Source organism: Tenrec ecaudatus, chromosome 1, assembly GCF_050624435.1.
Source record: "Tenrec ecaudatus isolate mTenEca1 chromosome 1, mTenEca1.hap1, whole genome shotgun sequence".
In the NCBI taxonomy this organism is placed as follows: domain Eukaryota; kingdom Metazoa; phylum Chordata; class Mammalia; order Afrosoricida; family Tenrecidae; genus Tenrec; species Tenrec ecaudatus.
In genome coordinates this window covers 165,784,679-165,803,127 of record NC_134530.1, presented here as the reverse complement: position 1 = coordinate 165,803,127, position 18,449 = coordinate 165,784,679, and the positions used below count along the sequence as shown (strand labels likewise).

The 18,449-nt window shown below is 51.5% G+C and overlaps 1 protein-coding gene across 2 annotated transcripts; it reads left to right on the top strand.

Annotated features, from left to right (window-relative positions):
• Positions 1–671: 671 nt before the first annotated feature.
• On the top strand, positions 672–12,768 carry SSR2 (signal sequence receptor subunit 2). 2 transcript variants are annotated; one of them, XM_075563129.1, is made up of 6 exons: positions 672–824; positions 1,357–1,511; positions 2,721–2,819; positions 4,112–4,220; positions 10,174–10,251; positions 12,236–12,768. In XM_075563129.1, exons 1-6 carry the CDS (start codon positions 777–779, stop codon positions 12,344–12,346), a joined length of 600 nt encoding a protein of 199 aa, XP_075419244.1. In that variant the 5' UTR covers positions 672–776; the 3' UTR covers positions 12,347–12,768. The 2 variants fall into 2 exon arrangements, with proteins under 2 accessions (XP_075419244.1, XP_075419252.1); XM_075563137.1 differs by having other exon boundaries at positions 770–860.
• The last annotated feature ends 5,681 nt before the right edge of the window (positions 12,769–18,449 follow it).

The following is an 18,449-nucleotide window of genomic DNA, read 5'->3' as shown; positions in this document are numbered from 1 at the left end:
TTGTGATAGTACACACAGGTGCCTGGTACTAAGAGTTTATTTGCTCCTCCAAAGGCCTGTGAACCATACAAATACGACCCTGCTTTACAGATTTGGCAACCAAGACTTTTTACAAACAAGTGCACTTGCCTCAAAGTTGCTTGCCAGGCAAGAGACAAAGCGGACTAGAGCTCATGTGTGCCTAATCCACAGTCCATGCCTCCATGGGAGGCCTGCCGCCAGACTCTGCTTGAAGAACTCTGTCTGGTCGCTGATTTAGAAGTGCAGCGAAAAACCCAATCCAGGCTCCTGCAGAAAGCCAGCCCAGGCTAATAGCGTGAAGAGAAGTGGAGATAGAGGGAATAGCGGGGAAATATCTCAAATTATGATTATTATTGTATTTCAAAGGGCTTTGCAATAAAGCTCAGGGTTGGATGACTTACTGAATTCTAGGAGACTTTGAAGTTTGCCACCCGGGAATAGAAGGAATGCTGGTAGCTTTCCTTAGTTTGCCTAGTTCTCTCGACATTCTATAGATGACCCAAATCTCCAGGTTTATTAGTTTCCCAGAGCACCGAACTGAGAAAGAGCAAGCGGGTAGAAAGGGCCTGCAGAGGGCAGAACAAGAAAGGCGCGCAGATGCAGAACCAGGCAGGCTGGCTTTCCAGCTGTTCCGGATGCAGGCGGGCCGCGCTTCACCGGGAAAGACGAAGCTCGCCCCGCCGGGACTACAACTCCCACAAGGCCTCTGGCCCAGCCTCCACGTTTCCGGCTACAACTCATTTCCGGTCTTTCGGATGCTGACGCTCCTTTCCGGTCTTGGTGGCTGCTGCAAGGTTTTCGGGGTGCGTGTGATGACCGCCTAGACAATGGAGATCCAGGCGAGAGGGGGCTGTCTAGTGCTCGTAACTCACCCGACGGCTGGGTGTTGGCTGGGGGAGGGGGCGCCCATGGGTGACGTGTAAGCTTGACGGCAGGAGAGACTGAGCCCCCAGGGACTCTGGGCGGTCAGGATGAATGGGGTCCCTGGAGAAACCGGGGAGTGGGCCCGGCGAGCGCGGCGGGTCCCCCGTGGGGCGGGGACACTGCAGTCCCGGACTAGGCTGTGTGAGGCTCGCAGCTGGGACCCAGGGAAAGCCCGAGCTGGCCGCAGGCGGCCCCTCGGAGGACATCTCGGGCCGCGGACCCGCAGGAGACAGGGTGGCCCTAGATGGCTTCGCCCGAGCTGCAGGGCACAGCGGGAGGGGCGTCTTGCAGGTGGCTCTGTTCTCTGCTCGCTGCTCAGAGGAGCTCCAGGACCTGGAGCAGAGCGCCGCCGGCCCACCTGGGGGATTCGTCCACTCGCACTAAGTGCGCGCGTGGCTTTGCCCTCCGCAGATGAAGTCGCTGGCCTTTGTGGTGCTGGCTCTATTGGCTGTCACTGCAGCGGAGGAGGGGGCCAGGCTCTTGGCCTCCAAGTCGCTGTTGAACAGATACGCTGTGGAGGGCCGAGACCTGACGCTGCAGTACAACATCTATAATGTCGGCTCAAGGTAATGCTCCCCGAATTAAGTTCTTGTCAAGAGATTGACTTTTTGGAAAGCAAGGGCAACCACAAGAGCTTTTATTTAGAGCTCCTAGGGGGAAGAAATAGTAACCCAGCTGGTGTGACCCGAGGAGTTTTCTTGCCCACAGCATGCACATCAAACTTTGTCTGGCTCTTGCATGAGGTGCCCTGGAACTTCCATAGGGGTGGCAAAGAGTTCTGGGAAATGTAGTCCCAGGGCAAGAGGTCATGGGCTCCTCTCAAGCCCTGCCTAAACTTTGACCTTTGCTCCCTGGTTCTGCCACAGTAAGGGTCTGAGGCCCTGCAGCTCCAGGTTGGGCCCTATTTTGGATTCCTAGATTCCTCATCTGGAACAAGGGGCATCATGGTGGCTGGTGTTTCTTCTGGGGAGACTTTCAATATCAACTATCTATCATGCATTAATATAGGACACTTGAAAGGAGAAGACACTTACCCTTTGGGGGCTGGAAGAGCTTCGGCGTCAAGAAGAAATATGAATCATGGCATAACAGGGAGAGAAAGTTTCTAAGACAGAAAATAGACACACTCCTCACTTAACAACATGGCCAGCTTCCAAGAACCAGGTAGTCAGCGTGATGCCAGCTAGATGGAGTTTGCCCACCCTGTGGTTACCTCCAGGGTGTAAAGCGCCAGCCTCCTTTCTTTCTTGGACCAGTGGGCGTTTCTGTTGCCTTTATTTATTTCTCTCCCTTTGGGATTCTCTTCCTCACACATCTTGCTCCTCCTCCCCCTCTCTACACACAGACGAGAGACTTCAGAAAGCTGGTGGGAAATGAAAATGAATGAGAATAGAATTTTTCAGAAAACTGGGTTTGGGAACTGATTGTGGTAGCAATTATACAAGATTGCTTGATGTGACCGAACTGTGGAATGACATGTATTAACTCCCAATAAAAAAAGAAAGACTGTGTAAAGCCTCCTCGTATATGAGGCGAAATTGAGGTGAGAGCAGGTTTGGGCCCTTCCTTTCTAGGGAGTTAAGTGGGTTGGTGTCCTGAGCCATAGCAGCTAGTCCTTGGGCAGGATTCTTCTGTGCGCCAAATCCAAGTTCCTGTGGAGCAGGGCTCTGGGCTCTGCAGGTCTTGCTGTGAGGACAGGGGGCTCGGTTGGAGCTTTCAGTGGTTCTGATGGTGTGCCCATTGCTGACTAACCTTGCCACCTCCTTTTTTTCTAGTGCTGCGTTGGACGTGGAATTATCGGATGATTCCTTCCCCCCAGAAGACTTTGGCATTGTCTCTGGAATGCTGAGTGTCAAGTGGGACCGGATTGCCCCGTATCCTCTTGGCACTGGGTGACGGAGGCTGGTGGCAGGGAGGGAAGGTTGCCAACACAGCAGCAAGGTCTCTCCAAGCAGTCTCACTGCCACGGTCCTTCTGCGGCCGTGGGTCCGGCTTTGAGGAGCCAGAGACGTGGACGTCAGGTGAGGGAGCTCTAGGAGAAACCGGAGGAGGTGGTTGCTGCCGCCCAGGTTTGAGGCTGTGAAGCACACAGAGGGGATGCAGACACTTGTGAAAATGTTTGTGGCTAAACAGGGATATTAGATGCTTTAAAAAATTCATCTGGATGCTGACTCGGACCTGGTGGTCCTTTCATATCTTTTTTGTTTCTAATTATTGAGAGAAAATCACTGCCACAGAGTGGATGCTGACTCATAGAGACCCTATAGGACAGGGTAGAACTGCCCTTATAAGTAACTCTTTATTCACAGTTACACACACACAGATTGTAACTCTTTTTAATTTTTTTCTTTTTTGAAAACATTTTATTGAGGGCTCCTACAGCTCTTGTAACAATCCATACACAATTGTATCCAGCATACTGTACATATGTTGCCATCACTATGGTCTATACATTTATTTACTTTTTATTGACCCCTTGGTGTCAGCTCCTCTTTTTTACCTCCCTCTCCCTGCCCCCTCCCATGGCCCTTTGGTAAATTATAAATTATAAGGAGACTGTAACTCTTTATGGGAGTAGAATGCCCCGTGTTTCTCTCATAGAGAGACGGATGGGTTCTAACAGCTGACCTTGCAATTCACAGCCCAACTTGTAATCCTACCCAACCAAGGTGCCTTTTTTAATTATTCAAGGAGCCTCTTATTCTGAACTACCAGTTACTCTTTGCATATGCTGAAGTAGCTGTGTTGTTTACCCTTCTGAACGAAATAGTTTTTTTGGTGTGCACCCTTTTCTCTTGTCTTTTTATATTTTCAGTAACTTCCCTCAGTTGTTGCCAATGAAAGCTTTCTGTCATCTTCAGTGACAATTACTTTTCATCCATAAAACACACAGGTTTGAAAATTTACTTTAGAAACCTTGGTACTTAGTGTGTCACAGGCCCCTTAAGTTAGGGCTAAGATGACATGGCAGTAAACCCCGAACTTTCAACTCCCAAAAGCATAAAGGTCTATGTTTTTTTCATTACTGCAGAGGATTGAAAGCGTGGAATCACCGTGTATTGGCAGCTGTCCTGTCACTGTCCACAAACTGAAGGCTGTTGTGCAGGGTGGTTATAAGCTGAGCTTTATTTCTTGGTGCCCTTTCCCATCCTTAACTCTTGGGTAGTGCTAGCAACGTCTCCCACACCGTGGTCCTGCGCCCTCTGAAGGCTGGCTACTTCAATTTCACCTCAGCAACCATCACGTACCTTGCCCAGGAGGAAGGACCTGTTGTGGTGAGTTGCCCAACTTCCCGGCAGAATGGGGCTCAGAACTCCTGAGTACCCTGACCCAGCCCAATTTCCATAGATCTTCCCTTCAAAGCTGGCAGATCATTCCTAAAACGCCCACAACATTTGTAGAGATTGACTGGATTGACGGGAACTGGGTGAAGAAAGGAAGCGTGGCGCCCCAGCAGAGCGCTGTGCTGGGTGAAAGGGGCGTGCCATGGCCTGCTCCTCGTCCCTGTCTGCCTCGTCGTCTGGGGGTGCCCTTGCTGCCCATCTGCAGTATCCCTGTCTTTGATGACGGTCCCTAGTCCCTGCGTTGAACCCTTGCTTGGACATTTCTGCTGCCACCTTGAGGCTGCCACCACTTGTCTGCCGGTTTGTTGCCCCTTAGTGGCCTGTGTGCTGCTGGAAGCTGGACACTGGTAACTCAAATGCCAGCAGGGTCACCCAAAGTGGACAGGTTTCAGTAGAGCTTCCAGACTAAGGCCAGACGACGAAGGAATCGGCTGCCTGCCTTATAGGAAGTAGCTGCTGACAACTGTATGCATAGATTTGGAACGTGGTCAGATATGGAAGGGCTAATGAAGGGAAGCAGAGAATTGCTGGAGAGTGTGCTGGAGGATGGGTCCCTTGGGTCCAAGGCCACTAGAAATGTGACTGAGGAGGAGCTGCTTCCTCAGAGAGGCAAAGACCATGTAATGTGAATGAGGTGAAACTGGTGGGGGTGGAACTTTTGGGATCATCATTTGCTGACAGGACATGATTCAAGGTAAAGAGAAACAGCTGCAAAACTCTACTAATGATCAGAACTTGGCATGTGCAAAGTATGAACATAGGAAAATTGGAAATTGTCAAAAATGAATTGTAATGCTTAAAGTTCAATATCCTAGGCATTTGTGACCTTCAGTGGACTGGTATTGGTCATTTTGAATCAGAAAATAATGATTTACTCTGCCAGGAGTAGCACAATTAGGAGGAATGACATTGCATTCAATGGCAGACAGGATCTTGCTAAATCCATCGTGAAGTCCAGTGCTGCCTGTGATAGAATTCTATCTATCTGCCCTAAAAAAATCTAAGTAATACAACTATTATTCAAATTTTTGCACCAACCACAAAAGCTACTGTTGAAGAAATTGAAGAATTCTACCAACAACTTTAGTTGGAAATCGTCCAAATGTGCAATCAAAAGGCATTGCTCATTGGAATGCAAAAGTTGGATACAAAGAAGAAGAAGCAGTAGTTGGAAAATATGGCCTTGGTGATAGAAACAAAGCAGGAGATCGTGTGATGGGATTTGCGATACCAATGACTTGTTATTGCAAACACCTTTTTGCAACACAAAAGGCAATGATAGACATGGACTTCCTCATATGGAATACACAGAAATCAAGTTGACTACATGTGTGGGACCAGATGATGGAGCAGCTCAGTATCAGCAGCTAAACCCAGGCCAGGGGCTGATGGTGGGACAGACCATCAATTGCTTTCATAGGAGGAAATTCGTGTTAAAGCTGGAAGAAATCAAAACAAGTCCAGAGAGCCAAAATGCAACCTTGAATATATCCCACCTGAATTTCAAGAGCATCTCAAAAACATTTGATGCATTAGACACTAATAACAGAAGACCTGATAAGCTGTGGGAAGACATCAAGAGAAATCATTCATGAAGAATGCAAAGGTCATTAAGAAGAGGAGAGAGAAAAAATCAAAGTGGATGCCTGAAGAGATTCTGAAAGTTGCTGTTAATCATAGCTTAGCTAATGCAAGTGGGAAAAGGGACGAAGTCACATGCTGACTAGAAAACATCAAGGACAGCTTGAGAAGACGAAGTCAAATAGTCTAATGAGATGAGCAAGGACCGAGAGTTAGAAAACCAAAAAGGAAGAACACGGTCGGCATATCTGAAACGGAAAGAAATGGAGAAAGTTAAGCTTCAAGTTGCGGTCTTCAAAGATTCTATGGGCGCAATATTGAATAATGCAGGGGAGCATCAAAAGATGAAAGAATACACAGTCACTGTACCACACAGAACTAGGCAACATTCTGTCATTTCAGGAGGTAACATGAGCAAGATCCCATGATGCTGAAAAAATACAACCACCATTGGTGCTGAGGGAAGAAAAGGACTCCAGGAATTGATCGAATACCAATCGAAATGTTTCAACAAGCTGAGGAAGCTCTGGAAACGCTCAGCCATGCCAGGAAATTTGGAAGACCTGGCCAACTAACTGGGAGAGATCCATATTTATACCAATTCCAAAGAAAGGTGACCCAACAGAGTGTCCAGGTTTTAGAACAATAGCATTAATACGACATGCAAGTAAAATTTTGCTGAGGATCATCCAGTAATGGTTACAGAAGTGCATTGATAGAGAGTGGCCAGAGGTTCAGGGTGGATTCGGAAGAGGATGTCAGATGGATCTAGGCTGAAAGCAGAGAACACCAGAAAGATGTTTGTGTCTCATTGACGCTGCCAAGGCATTCAGCCATGTGGATCATGACTAAGCATAAACTCGAAAAGAATGGTGAGTGAGTTTATTGTGCCAACCTGGCTGATAAACGTGGGGTTAGTTGAAGGGCAGAAGGATACATGGCTCAGTGAGCCTCACCTTTCTAGTTGTTGGATCTCTGGCCTTGTGATGGTTGGACCACAGTGCAGCTGCCTTAGCAGTTCCCTGCTTCAGCTTGCAAGGCTGATTTCCTGCAAGACATCCCCCAAGGAGAAGCCACATGGACCTACCCCGGTGCAGTCCTGGGTGCTGGAGCAGCCGTGTGGAGACCCCTGCCAGCACTGAGATGCTTACACGTTCACTGACTCGGCTTTCCTCCTGCAGTTGGCATCATTGCATGTGTTTTGTGAGATGGAGGAGAACTTTGTGGATTGGTGTTGGACATATGGGTTAATGTTGGATTTGGGGGATTGGACAGCAGTGGGTTGGGATGTTTTCTTGATGTGCACTTACCCTTTATATAAAACTCTCTTACACATGATTTCTGTGGATTTGTTTCTCTAAAGTACCCGACTAATACAAATGGGAATTCCAGAGCACTTCATTGTGAAACTGGATCGAGAGGTAGTTGTATGAACAGGAAGAGGAAATACTGCATGGTTTGCTATCAGAAAAGGTGTGCATCAGAGTTGTAGAAGAAGGTGGCATCAAGATTGGAGGAAGGCTTATTAACAATCTTTGATAAGCAGATGACAACCTGGCTTGCTGAAAGTGAGGAGGACTTGCTGATCAAGGATCCTGATGAAGATCAAGGATTGCAACCTGCAGTATGGATGACAAATCGATGTAAAGAAGACCAAAATACTGACCCTGGACCAGTAGGTGGCATGATAAGTGGGAAAAGATGGAAGGTGTCATGAATTTGGTCTTGTTTGGATCCCCAGTCATTGCTCATGGAAGCATCAGTCAAGACATCAAAGGACACATTGCATTAGGTAAATCTGTTGGACAAGACCTTTTTAGAGTATTGAGAGACAAGGATGTCACTCTGAGGACTAAGGTGTGCCTGACCCAGCCATGGTATTCTCCATTGCCTCGTATGCATGTGAAAGATGCATAAGGAAGACAGAAGAATCGATGCATGTGAATTGTGCTTGCAAAGAATATTGAAAGGACCATGGACTGCTCAAAGGACAAACAAATGGTCTTTGAAGAAGTATGCCCAAAATGCTCCTTGGAGGCAAGGATGGCAGGAGAGACATCCTGCTTACTGAGGTGGGAGGGGGTGAAAAGGAGGAAGGCCCTCCAGGAGATGGGTCGACCCCATGGCTGCAGCCATGGGCTCCAACACAGGAACCATCGGAGGATGGCACAGGCCGGCAGTGTTTTCCTGTTGTGCATGGGGTCTCTATGAATTGGAACTGACTCAGTGGCCCCTAACAACAACCCAGTGGGGCTGAGCTTTTCCTGTCGCAGCACACTGTCCAGTCTCCAGTCGTCCTGCGATTTGCTGCAGCCTTGCCAGCTTTCTTCCACTGCGGAGGAGGCTCCCACAGCTCCATGAAGGGCATCGTTTGTCAGAGTGAACCAGCCTCTAACAACCGGGGGGTCCGTAGGCGCAATTGTAAGGTTATAATATCTGTTTTTTGTAAGGTTATAATATATAAACATCATAGTAAAGTCGTAGAAGAGAGGAGAGAGTAAAATAAAGGAGTCCAACACATTGTATGGTCGCATGTTCACCTCCAGGACAGCCATGATCTCAGCAGCCAGGCCCACACAGAGAGGGAGTCTTTACTGTCTGGGGATATTTATAGGTAGCCATAAGACCTGCATATTCAGAAGTTACATACATCACACAAGGTGAGTGGTAACCATAGTAAAGTCCCTGAGCTCACAGGGGAGGAAATCTAATGCCTGCACTGGGGGAAGACAGCAGGGATGGGTGCCATGGCAGGGAGGGAATGACCAAAGAATGTCTGCTTCTTCAGGAAGACAGGATCACCCATGTGCTCGCTTTAAGGCAGCAATGCTGTTAGGGGAGGATCTGTGGGAGTGATATTCAAAGTAGGATAATGTACTTGGACTTTATCTCTAACTTACCAAAGTGGTGACTTTCCTACGGTGGAATAATACTAGCTTTCCAGATTCCCTGTTATCAGGGAATATAGTCCCAGTCATATGTCCCTCAGTGTCAGTTTCCCACACAGAGAGACCCACTGAGACCCTCTGCCCTGAAGAGGCCGAGCTCCTGGCCACGCTCCTCCCCTCCCCTCTCAGTGCTCCCTCTGCCTTCTGCCCCGTTTGAAGCTCTCGCCTCCACTCCATCCACAGCCTCCCCAAGGCCCAGCTTCGCACCGCACCGCCTGGTCTGGCTTCCGCACACACTCACCGACCGCATCGGCGCTTCGATAGCACAGACGCTCTGTGGCACTTGAACATCTAATGCCTTACTACCTTCTGCAGTTTTCTTTCTCAGATGCCAATCTTCACTCTGGTCCAGTGATAAATTCCCGGAGGCCAAGGCTTTGGCGTAGCTTCCCTGCATCTGCATCTAGCAGAGACGCTCGGTAGAAGGCGAGTCTCCTGACTCACCGATGCAAAGGCCAACAGATGTTTCCTGAGCCCGTGTAGTGTGCTCAGCTCTGGGGGAGCCTGAGAGATTAAGAAGACCCTCCAAAAGCTTCGGGCTTGGGTTTACAACGGCCCCGAGAGACCTTGCGAATGAGCTTTCGGCCTGCACAGTGGTAAGGGCCGTGACAGCCGCAGAATCCAGAGAAAGCTAAGATTCACTAGCAATTCATACCGTGCCTAAGTTTATAATAAAAACAGCATTAAGTTACCTTTCCTCATTTATTTGGGATCATGTGGAAACCTAAACGCATCTCCCAGCTATGTTTTCCCAGCTTGTGTCGGTGTTGCCAGCGGAAGCAGTCTCAATGCTCTCAGGGCAGCTGATGAGTTGACAGACAGGAGTCAGAGGCGACATTGCCGCCCTAGGACGCAGCTGTCTGCTGTGTGCTCCTGACTCCCGGCCTCCTGTCCAGGACGAAGGCTGACCCTCCTCTCCTCCTGCCCACGCAGGGAGGCCTTCATTTCTGCCTCCTCGCAGCCCTGGGAGGGGCAGGAGGAGACTGTGCACCTGACAGAGGAGCAGGGCGGCTAGTGTACAAGTGGCCTGCTGAGGCCAGAGGAGGAGCCACTTCCCGCTCTTCAGAGTGGCCAAGGGGGAAGGACTTGACTCTTCGCCCCAGCTCCATCCCTGCCTTGCCTGGTGTCATGGATGCTCCTCGTGTCGTCATTCCACAGAAGTGCCTCAGACTCTTTACTACACTCCTTGCCTTCATCTGTACCTCCTAACATGTCTGCTTCCCGCCTTGAAGCTCTCGTGGGCCTGTGGGAACTAAGGATCCAGTGCTTATAATATGTTGGCTGGTGGAGACTCCTTTCCTGAATTAGATGAGTTTGCATCTTGCCTTAATACCCTTTTTTTCCCCCCTTTTCAGATTGGCTTTACCAGTGCCCCTGGGCAGGGAGGCATCCTGGCCCAGCGAGAGTTTGACCGGAGATTCTCACCCCACTTTGTAAGTTTCGCAATGCCCTCCCTAATCTTCCCCAGGTCTGGGAAGATTTTTTGGGTTCTTGGGCCAGCTCTGTCTGTGTCTGTGTTTCTGGATGTATTACAAAGACAGCTAGAAAATCCCCACAGGAACTCTGACGTCATGAGCTGTGAGATCAGAATTGCCAGAACCGAAATACTGGCCTTTCTTTCTACTAGGCCCTGAGACGAACCCCCATCTAAGAGGCTTGGAGCTATCTTGAGGTTTAAAAAACTACATGGCTAAATTCAAAGGGCTTGGGAACCGTCAACTCATTGCCACCGAGTTGATGCCAACAGGGTAGTGTGCAGGGTAGTGTAGAACTGCCCCTGGAGTTTCCAAGGCTGTTACCTCTTTACAGGAGTAGAAAGCCCATCTTTCTGCCAGGGAGCAGCTGGTGGCTTCGAACTGCTGACATTGTAGTTAACAACCCAACTTGTGTTGTGAGCTAAACTAGGCGAGAATTTGTAGAGATTTTCTTAACCTCTAGAATGATGAGATTCATTTGTTCCTTCAGTGAAATTCTGAAGTCCTTGCCATTAAAAGGAGCCCTGGTGGCATATTGGGTTATACACAGGGCTTGTTCCTACAAGGCCAGCAGTTTGAAACCACTGGCTGCTTCGTGGGAGAAATATGAGGCTTTTTATTCCCGTAAAGAGTTAACAGTCTCAGGAGAAGCACTAGATGCCCAGTTAGGAGTTGCTAAAGCCGAGGTCTGATGTTTTGGATCGAGGGCCGTACACCCTGAGGAAATAGAAGATGCTCAAGGTCATGATCTCCTCCATACGGAACCTCCTTATCTACGTGGCCCTGCTGCGGGTCACTCCATTTATCTGAAAGAAAGGTGATGACATATGAAGATGTGGCATCGCATGTGAATGCACGATATGAAGAACCTGGTTCCCGTCCCTCCACCCATCTGCAGTGATAGACTCAGAAGGATATACTATACTCAGATTGAATGGACCTTAACATTCTGCTTGTTAAGAGCAAGCTGTTCGTTTCTGGTGATTGATTAATTGGGAAATATGAAAGGCTTTCTTGTGGTCAGATGGCACCCTTTTGCCTCTGATACTCCGCTTCCATGAAGCTGATGTCACTAAATGATGTCCAGCTTCAGTTTCCAGCAAGTATTCATCGCCAGTGTCTGAAATAGTTCTGTCTTGGCCGCCATCTCTGTGGACCTTTTTATCTCAGTCCAGAATGCAGTTGTGAAGAGTCCCTGCCAATGAATTCCATTTTGTGGCAGTCAGCACCGAACCACAATGATATTGGAGCACAAAACCATTAGTCTGGTTTTTAGTAAATGTCGTGGGGAAGAGTTACAGTGTCAGAAGCCCAGGGGCAGCTCTACTTTGTTCTGTGGGTCAGAATGTCCTTGATGACAGTGAGTTGTCCTCAAGCACCTCTTGATGGCCAGTAAGGAGTCGGAACAAGTAATGGGCTGGGTTGTGTATGAGGCGCTAAGAGCACAGAGCAGGCCCGTCTCACCTGGTCTTTAGTGGTTGGTGGGGGGTGGGTGGCTTCTGGGAGGAGGTACGCATTCACCAAAGAGGCTGGTGGAAGGGCAGGCGTTCTACGAAGAGGAAGAAGCGCCGAGGTGACCAGAAAGCATGGCGCAGCCCAGCCACGGCCAGCTGGCACGGTTAGGGGCGGTAACGGGAGGCAGAGGAAGAGAGGGCCCGGGTTAGAGCTTGGGCACCATCAGGGCAGAGTGGCTGGGCAGCTCCTTTCTCAAAAATGGTTGGGAAGAGAGCGGCTTCTCTTCCCATCTGCATTGGTCTCCCGGCACGCGTGATGGTTGGGTCTTTAGAGAACCGCTCTGGCTGGAGTCAGAGTGGTCAGAGAGGACCCTTCCTGCCCGGTTCTGTGTGAAGCCGGGACTGGACAGTCCCCTGCCTCACCAGACCCATTCCTCCCCAGTGCCCTGATCCAGACTTCTCATCAAGGCCTTTATTTTTCCCTGCAGCTGGACTGGGCAGCCTTCGGGGTCATGACCCTTCCCTCCATCGGCATCCCCCTGCTGCTGTGGTACTCCAGCAAAAGGAAATACGACACCCCCAAGACCAAGAAGAACTGAGAGGCTTCCACACCCCTCTCTTCCCAAGAAATCCAGGTGCTTTCCAGACTCCACACGCAATCTCTCCTCCTGGCTCCCGTCGGCTGGCTCTCAGCCAGAGTGAAGGAGCAGGCCGGGGGCTGAGCGCCACTGGTTCCATCCTGAAGCCAAACAACAGGAATGCCATTGGCAACACCCTTGACCCCAGAGGGCCTTTGGGGGCCCCAGGGAGGGGCTGTGAGAGGGACTGTTGGCAAGGTGAACTCTCAGGGGCCCAGGAGGGAGCCCTTCAGAAACTGCCTGACACACCACCACCCCCCCCGCCAACCCTCCCCCCGTCACCCCCTCTCAGAGGGGGGTGAATGAAATGAAAGCTACGGGACTGGGCTAGGGAAGCAACTACCGAATGGAGTTTTCTAATAAAAATAAAAACAGATGCCACACTGACTTGTGTTTTTTCCACCCCCAGCACCTGAGTGGGAACAAGGGACTGTTGGCGGGCGGGCTGGGGCAGGGGAGGCTTGAGCCCCTGTCGCTGTGCTAGGGGCCTGGGTCCTGTTCAGCCCACTCCAGTCAAGGCTGACTGACGCAACACTAGTAACAGCCCCACATTTTGAAAGTGTGAGTGAACTGGTACCCTGCTAGAAGCTTCCTCTTGGTCATGGGAAACCAGGGCAGCGTGCATGTTACATAGCAACCAAATCACGTGACCGGCAGTCAAAGTCAACTGTGCCAGGGGAACTGATGTGTGTCTGTAGTCCAGTGTCGCCCTCAGGCTTTGGCTGGGTTCATTACACTTCACAGGCCGTGGACTCCTCACTCTTACAGTTCTGGATCACCCAGATGTAAATTTTTAAAGTCTTTGGGGCTGTACCAGTGTTTGGTCAGGAACCAGTCTGATGCACTGTTCGGGTCCCAGAAAGGTAGCCACCCCCTTTGTAACTGCCTTGGTTTGACCCCTTGCTCGAAGCTCATTCCGATCAATGACCAGGTCTTCCCTCCACCTCCCTTCCCTCTCCGCTGCCAGAGAAGTACCGGTGTGAAGTCTGGTCTAGTTACTGACCGTCCTTGAGAAACTCCTGCCAGGTTCCGGCTTTTGAGCTCACACTGTCGCGGCAGTGGGGAACCGGCAGTGGGGAGACAGCCTGGCAGAGGAGGCGCCCTGCACGTGGCCTGTGCAGAAGGCAGTCCCTGGCGCTGTCAGCTTTTGCTGCTGCAGCAACTGGGGACAACCCAGGAATGCCGTGGTCCGGGGACAGCCTCCTGGCGGGAGGAAAACCCAACAAACACCGGCTTTGTTCGGGCCACCGAGCGATCCAGTTGAGACTCCGCTCCCCCATCTCCCCTGCCTGACCGGTTTAACCTTTCCCTCTCAGCACCATGAAAAGGACCTGGAGACAGCGGGACGCTCCCAATGGAGTAGCCCTCCGCCAGCTCGCCTCGCTCTTCCAAGGCCTGCAGCTCGGACACCCCAGGACTGGCCAGGTCAGAGGGCAAGGAGGATGCATGGACGTGCTTTTATTCATTGTCTTGGTGGAGGACGGAGTAGAGCGCCACGCAGTGAGTCCGAGCTTGGCGTGGAGGGCAGGCGCAGAGAAGGCACAGGGAGCTAGCTGGATGGGGTGCGGACGGGATCTCTAACCCAGACCATCAATTGCTGACAAGTCCATCCTGACTCTTAGTGACGCTGTCAGGCAGAGTAGGGCCATCCCATCGGGCTCCCAAGGCCATAATCTTTTCACCTGCAGAGCCACTGGTGGATTTGAACTGCTGACCTTGGAATCAGCAGTTAAAGATTGAACCACTGCACCAGGACTCCCGGCTTGTTCCCTAACCCAAACCAAACCCACCAAACCCAATGCCATCCCACAAGCCTGTGGGACAGCATGGCCCTGCTCCATGGGGTGTGCTAGGCTGTAAATGAAGCCCACAGCCTCATCTTTCTCCTGCAGAAGGGCTGGTGAATACAAACCACCAACCTGGTGGTTGGAAGTCCAGTGCTCAGCCCATTGTGCCACAGGGGTTCCTACTGGATCGCTAGGACTTTAGAAGAGGAAGCGCCCCCTTCCCAGCTCTGGAGCCTGCGACACAAAACACAACGAGTTAACTAGCAGAGGAGGGTGCTGGTTTAGGGGGCAGGATAAACTTTCTAAGTCCAGAAGGTATTAGAAGAAGCGAGCGAGCTCAGTCTGCCCCCTGGCAGGGAACTGGTTCCCAGCAGCTGGGGGAGGGTCACCCGACATGCCTTGGGAGGAGGCTGTAGGAGGGGGAGGCGGACATGAGCTGACACGGATGATGAAAGAAGCAACGTGAAAAACCCCTGCCTATGAGTTGACGGTGACTCACCATCCGCTGTCCATTGGACGGGAGACCGCACAGCGTTCTCCCGCTTCAACCCACTGACCTTTCCCACCACCCCTCACACAAACTCAAGTTCGCTGTTATGGAGTCAATGCCGACTCATAGTGACCCTATAGGACAGGGTAGAATTGCCCCTGCCCCTTCCTGAGGCTGTATACTGTTTGTGGGACTAGGAAGCCTTGTCTCTCTCTCAAGAAGCGGCTGGTGGTTTCAAAATGCTGACTTTACACATCGCAGCCCCGTGTGTAACTAACCATGATGCCACGGGGGCCCTAGGGCTGTCTTAAAACTCAAAACTCACTGCCATCAAGTCGATGTCAAGCTCACAGTGACCCTACAGGACAGGGTAGAGCCGCCCCTGTGAGTTTCCAAGATTGTGAGACTGTCTACGGGAGTTGGAAAGCCTCTCCTTTCTCCCCATAAGAGGTTGGTGGTTTCAAACTGCTGAAATTGCAGATCGCAAGGCAGAGTGCAACCACTACACCTGGTTCTCAACCTGGGGGTCGCCACCCCTTTGGAGATTAAACAACCCTTTTTCAGGGGTCGCCCTATTCATAACAATCACAAAATTAAAGCAATGAAGCAGCAACAAAAATCATGTGATGGTTGGGATCACCACCACATGAGGAACTGTGTGAAAGGGTCGCGGCCTGAGCGAGGTTGAGAACCACTGCTCTATGCCAGCAGTGCTCCCTCAAAGGCACTTTGAAAGTCAGATTCAGGTGTCTCATCTCAAGGATCAGCTTCCTCAGAGTGTCCCTTCAATCGTGGTGCTAAGGGCAAAAAACCCAAACCTCCCTGCCATTGAGTCCATGCCAACCCACAGTGGCCCTACAGACAGTGTAGACCTGCCCCCGTGGGTTTCTGAGACTACCAATCTTTATGGGAATAGAAAGCCTCATCTTTCTCCCATGGAGCTGTTGGTGGTTTTGAACTGCTAACCTTGCAGTCGATAGCCCAAATCATAACCACTACGATACCAGGGCTCCTTGGAGAATATAAGAGCCTCTAACATCTATAGACAGGGAGACTTAGCTGGAATAATTGGGGTTGAACTCTCCAACTCCCTGGGCTATTTACTGGCAGGGTGGGTGGCAGAGGGAGGGCACTCCTTACTCTAACGAGACCCACCCTAGGGAACTACACGCAGGCCTGTGGGCCGGTCTGCAAGGGGAGATGGGGCACCAGCTGAGGGGCTCTTCCCTAACGGGCCATGCACACACAACTCAGGTGCCAACATGCTCCATATCCCTCCTCCCCCAGAAGCCAGCCCTCCGGCCTCCCACACCCAAACCTGCAGCTGACATCTCCTCACTCACACATCCAGCCCGGTACTAGGAGGCACCAGGTACCTGGACATCCGCCACCTGATGCTAGCCTTTGGGACCTTACCAGGAGAGAGTAAGTAAGAAGTGGTGTGCGCATTTCCAAGAAGCAGAGAAGTGTAACATTTGGTGAAATGACAGGGAAAGGTCACGGCTGCACCCCCTGAGAAGGCAGCTTGGGTCACGGAAAGGGCGCTGACCACAGAGGGGGACAGGGTCTGAAACACTCCACTGCTCTGAAGCCATGTCCTCAACTGGACAATGATGACGTTTAATTAACTCAAAAAACTCCCTGCCATCGAGTTGATGCCGACTCACAGTGAGCCTATAGGGATGGAGTAGAACTGCCCCTGCGGGTTTCTGACACTAAGTCTGTACAGAAGTAGAAGCCGTGACTTTCTCACAGGGAGCAGCTGGTGGTTTTGAACCGCCGACCTTTCTGATTGCAGCCCAACTGTAACCACTACGTCATCAGAGCGTGGTGGTATAATTAGAGGGCGGTCTATCAGTAAGGTGAGGCTATGTTCTGATGAGATAAGACAACCACCATCACCTGTACCTCACGTGGTTGAGGGCCCCGCCAGGTAGGAGTGGGCATCTAGTCACATCTGGAAGCAGCTGCCCTCTTCCTCTCACCCGGAATGCACTTTAAGAGTAAGGGGGGAAAAAAAGAGTAAGGATAGACCTTTATTGTTAGCTCCCCTAAAGTCAACCCCCAACTCGATGTGATGCCACCACACCACCGCCCTCAGCCAGACCATTACCACCACCACCCCCACAGCACCACACCACCCCTGCAGGCACCACCAGCAGCAGCATCACCCCCACCGCCCCCAGGCTGGAGCAGAGATTGCCTAGCATAACCCCTTGTTTAATAAAGGTCAGATTCAGGAGGTAAGTGGCTGATCTGAGGTCACACAGCCTGGGCCAACCACGCTGCTCTTTCCACACATCTCAGCAGCAGGCACTTGAGGGCCAGTGTGAACACCTCCATTTTACACGTGAAAAAATCTGAAGCTAATTGATTACATCTCCTGTTGCCTTGGGATAGGCAGAACAGCCTCAGGCCTTCCAATATGTGGTCACCCTGAAACCACAGGGCTCCCCAGCACCCTACTCTCTGACACCCTGGTGCCTCAGTGAGACCAGTGTCTGCCAAGGCTGTCCTCTGCCCCGAGAAGCAGTGAGGGTGAGGCAGGGCTCCCCAGCCCTCCTACACCCAGAGCTGTTGTGGGGGGAGAGGTGGGAAGTTGGCCAAATGTCCGGCAGCCTGGTATCCACAACAAGCCAGGAGGGTGTGTGTGTCTGCTGAGTTGCTTGGTCACCCCTGTTCCTGTTGACTAAGGCTCCGTTTAGCTCCTCCTGGTACTTTCACCACCAAAAACATGAGATCTTGCCTCCTCCCTGGGCGGCTGCAACCTGCCCCTTAAAGGGACCAGCCAGCAGTTTTGCATTCCTGTGTAGAAGAGGAGGAAGGAGCACCCTAGCCAGAGGAGGACCTCGCTCTGGGCTTCCCACTAGGGGTCTTCTTCCGGTGCCTGCTCTTTCTCCTCTTCGTCCTGTGTCTGTGGGTCCCCACTGGAAGGAAGGTGGCGTTTCCCCCAGGATGTCAGGTTCCCACAACCTCTCCCTTCAGACTGGCTCCAGCGGACTTCCTGTGCCTGCCTCCACACCGGCCTGGATCCTGTGGCTGCCCTTTGTTCCGGGAGTGGTCCACATGGGGGGGGGGGGCATCCAGGTGTGCCCTCATCCACCCTTGGCTGGTATTGCAGGGACAGGGTTAAAGGCCTGGGCAAAGCAAGCTGGGGTGTTAGAAGTAGGAGGGGGAGGGAAGGGAGGGAGGAGCTGGAGAGGCAGCAGGCAGGAATGGAGCGAGTGGCTCCTTCTTGGCAAACTTCTGGAGCATGAGCAGGTCCCCTTTAAGGGCCAGGAGAGGCTCCCCCATTGAAGACCGGGCTGAAGAGGTACAGGGGCCACCTGAAGCAGATCCTCTTCCAGTACTGAAGCCAGCAACCGAGGGCAGGCGCAGGTCTCCCCACTGTGGGGTACCTTCCAGATCTGGTGAGTCTACCTCTTCCCCTGCCCTGGGTTCAGGTCCTACCCCAAGAATGGACATTTTCAGCACCCACAGGATAGCCAAGCCTGATAGCTCCTCAAGAGCCCCCGGCATTGAGCGCCCATGGTCAACTAGGCAGTGTGTGTGTGTGTGTGTGTGTGTGTGTGCGTGTGTGTGCGTGTGTGTGCGCGCGTGTGCAAGCAGGGAATCACAATCATGGGCTCATGAACGCTGGCTTGTAAGGCAACTGCTGCTAAGCCTTTTTCGCACATTCTTTCCCACACCGCGTAGTTTATGTGCCACAACCCTGCAGTGCAGAGAAGGCTCAGAGGAGCCACTTCATTGAGCTACCCCCACATGACGAGGAGGCAAATTGGATGGC

Coding starts and splice junctions, on each gene's coding strand:
- SSR2 (XM_075563129.1), top strand. CDS start 777: ATGCTGACGCTCCTTTCCGGTCTTGGTGGCTGCTGCAAGGTTTTCGGG. Junction 2,820..4,111: donor AAGTGGGACCGGATTGCCCC/GTATCCTCTTGG, acceptor ACTCTTGGGTAG/TGCTAGCAACGTCTCCCACA. Junction 10,252..12,235: donor GGAGATTCTCACCCCACTTT/GTAAGTTTCGCA, acceptor TTTTCCCTGCAG/CTGGACTGGGCAGCCTTCGG.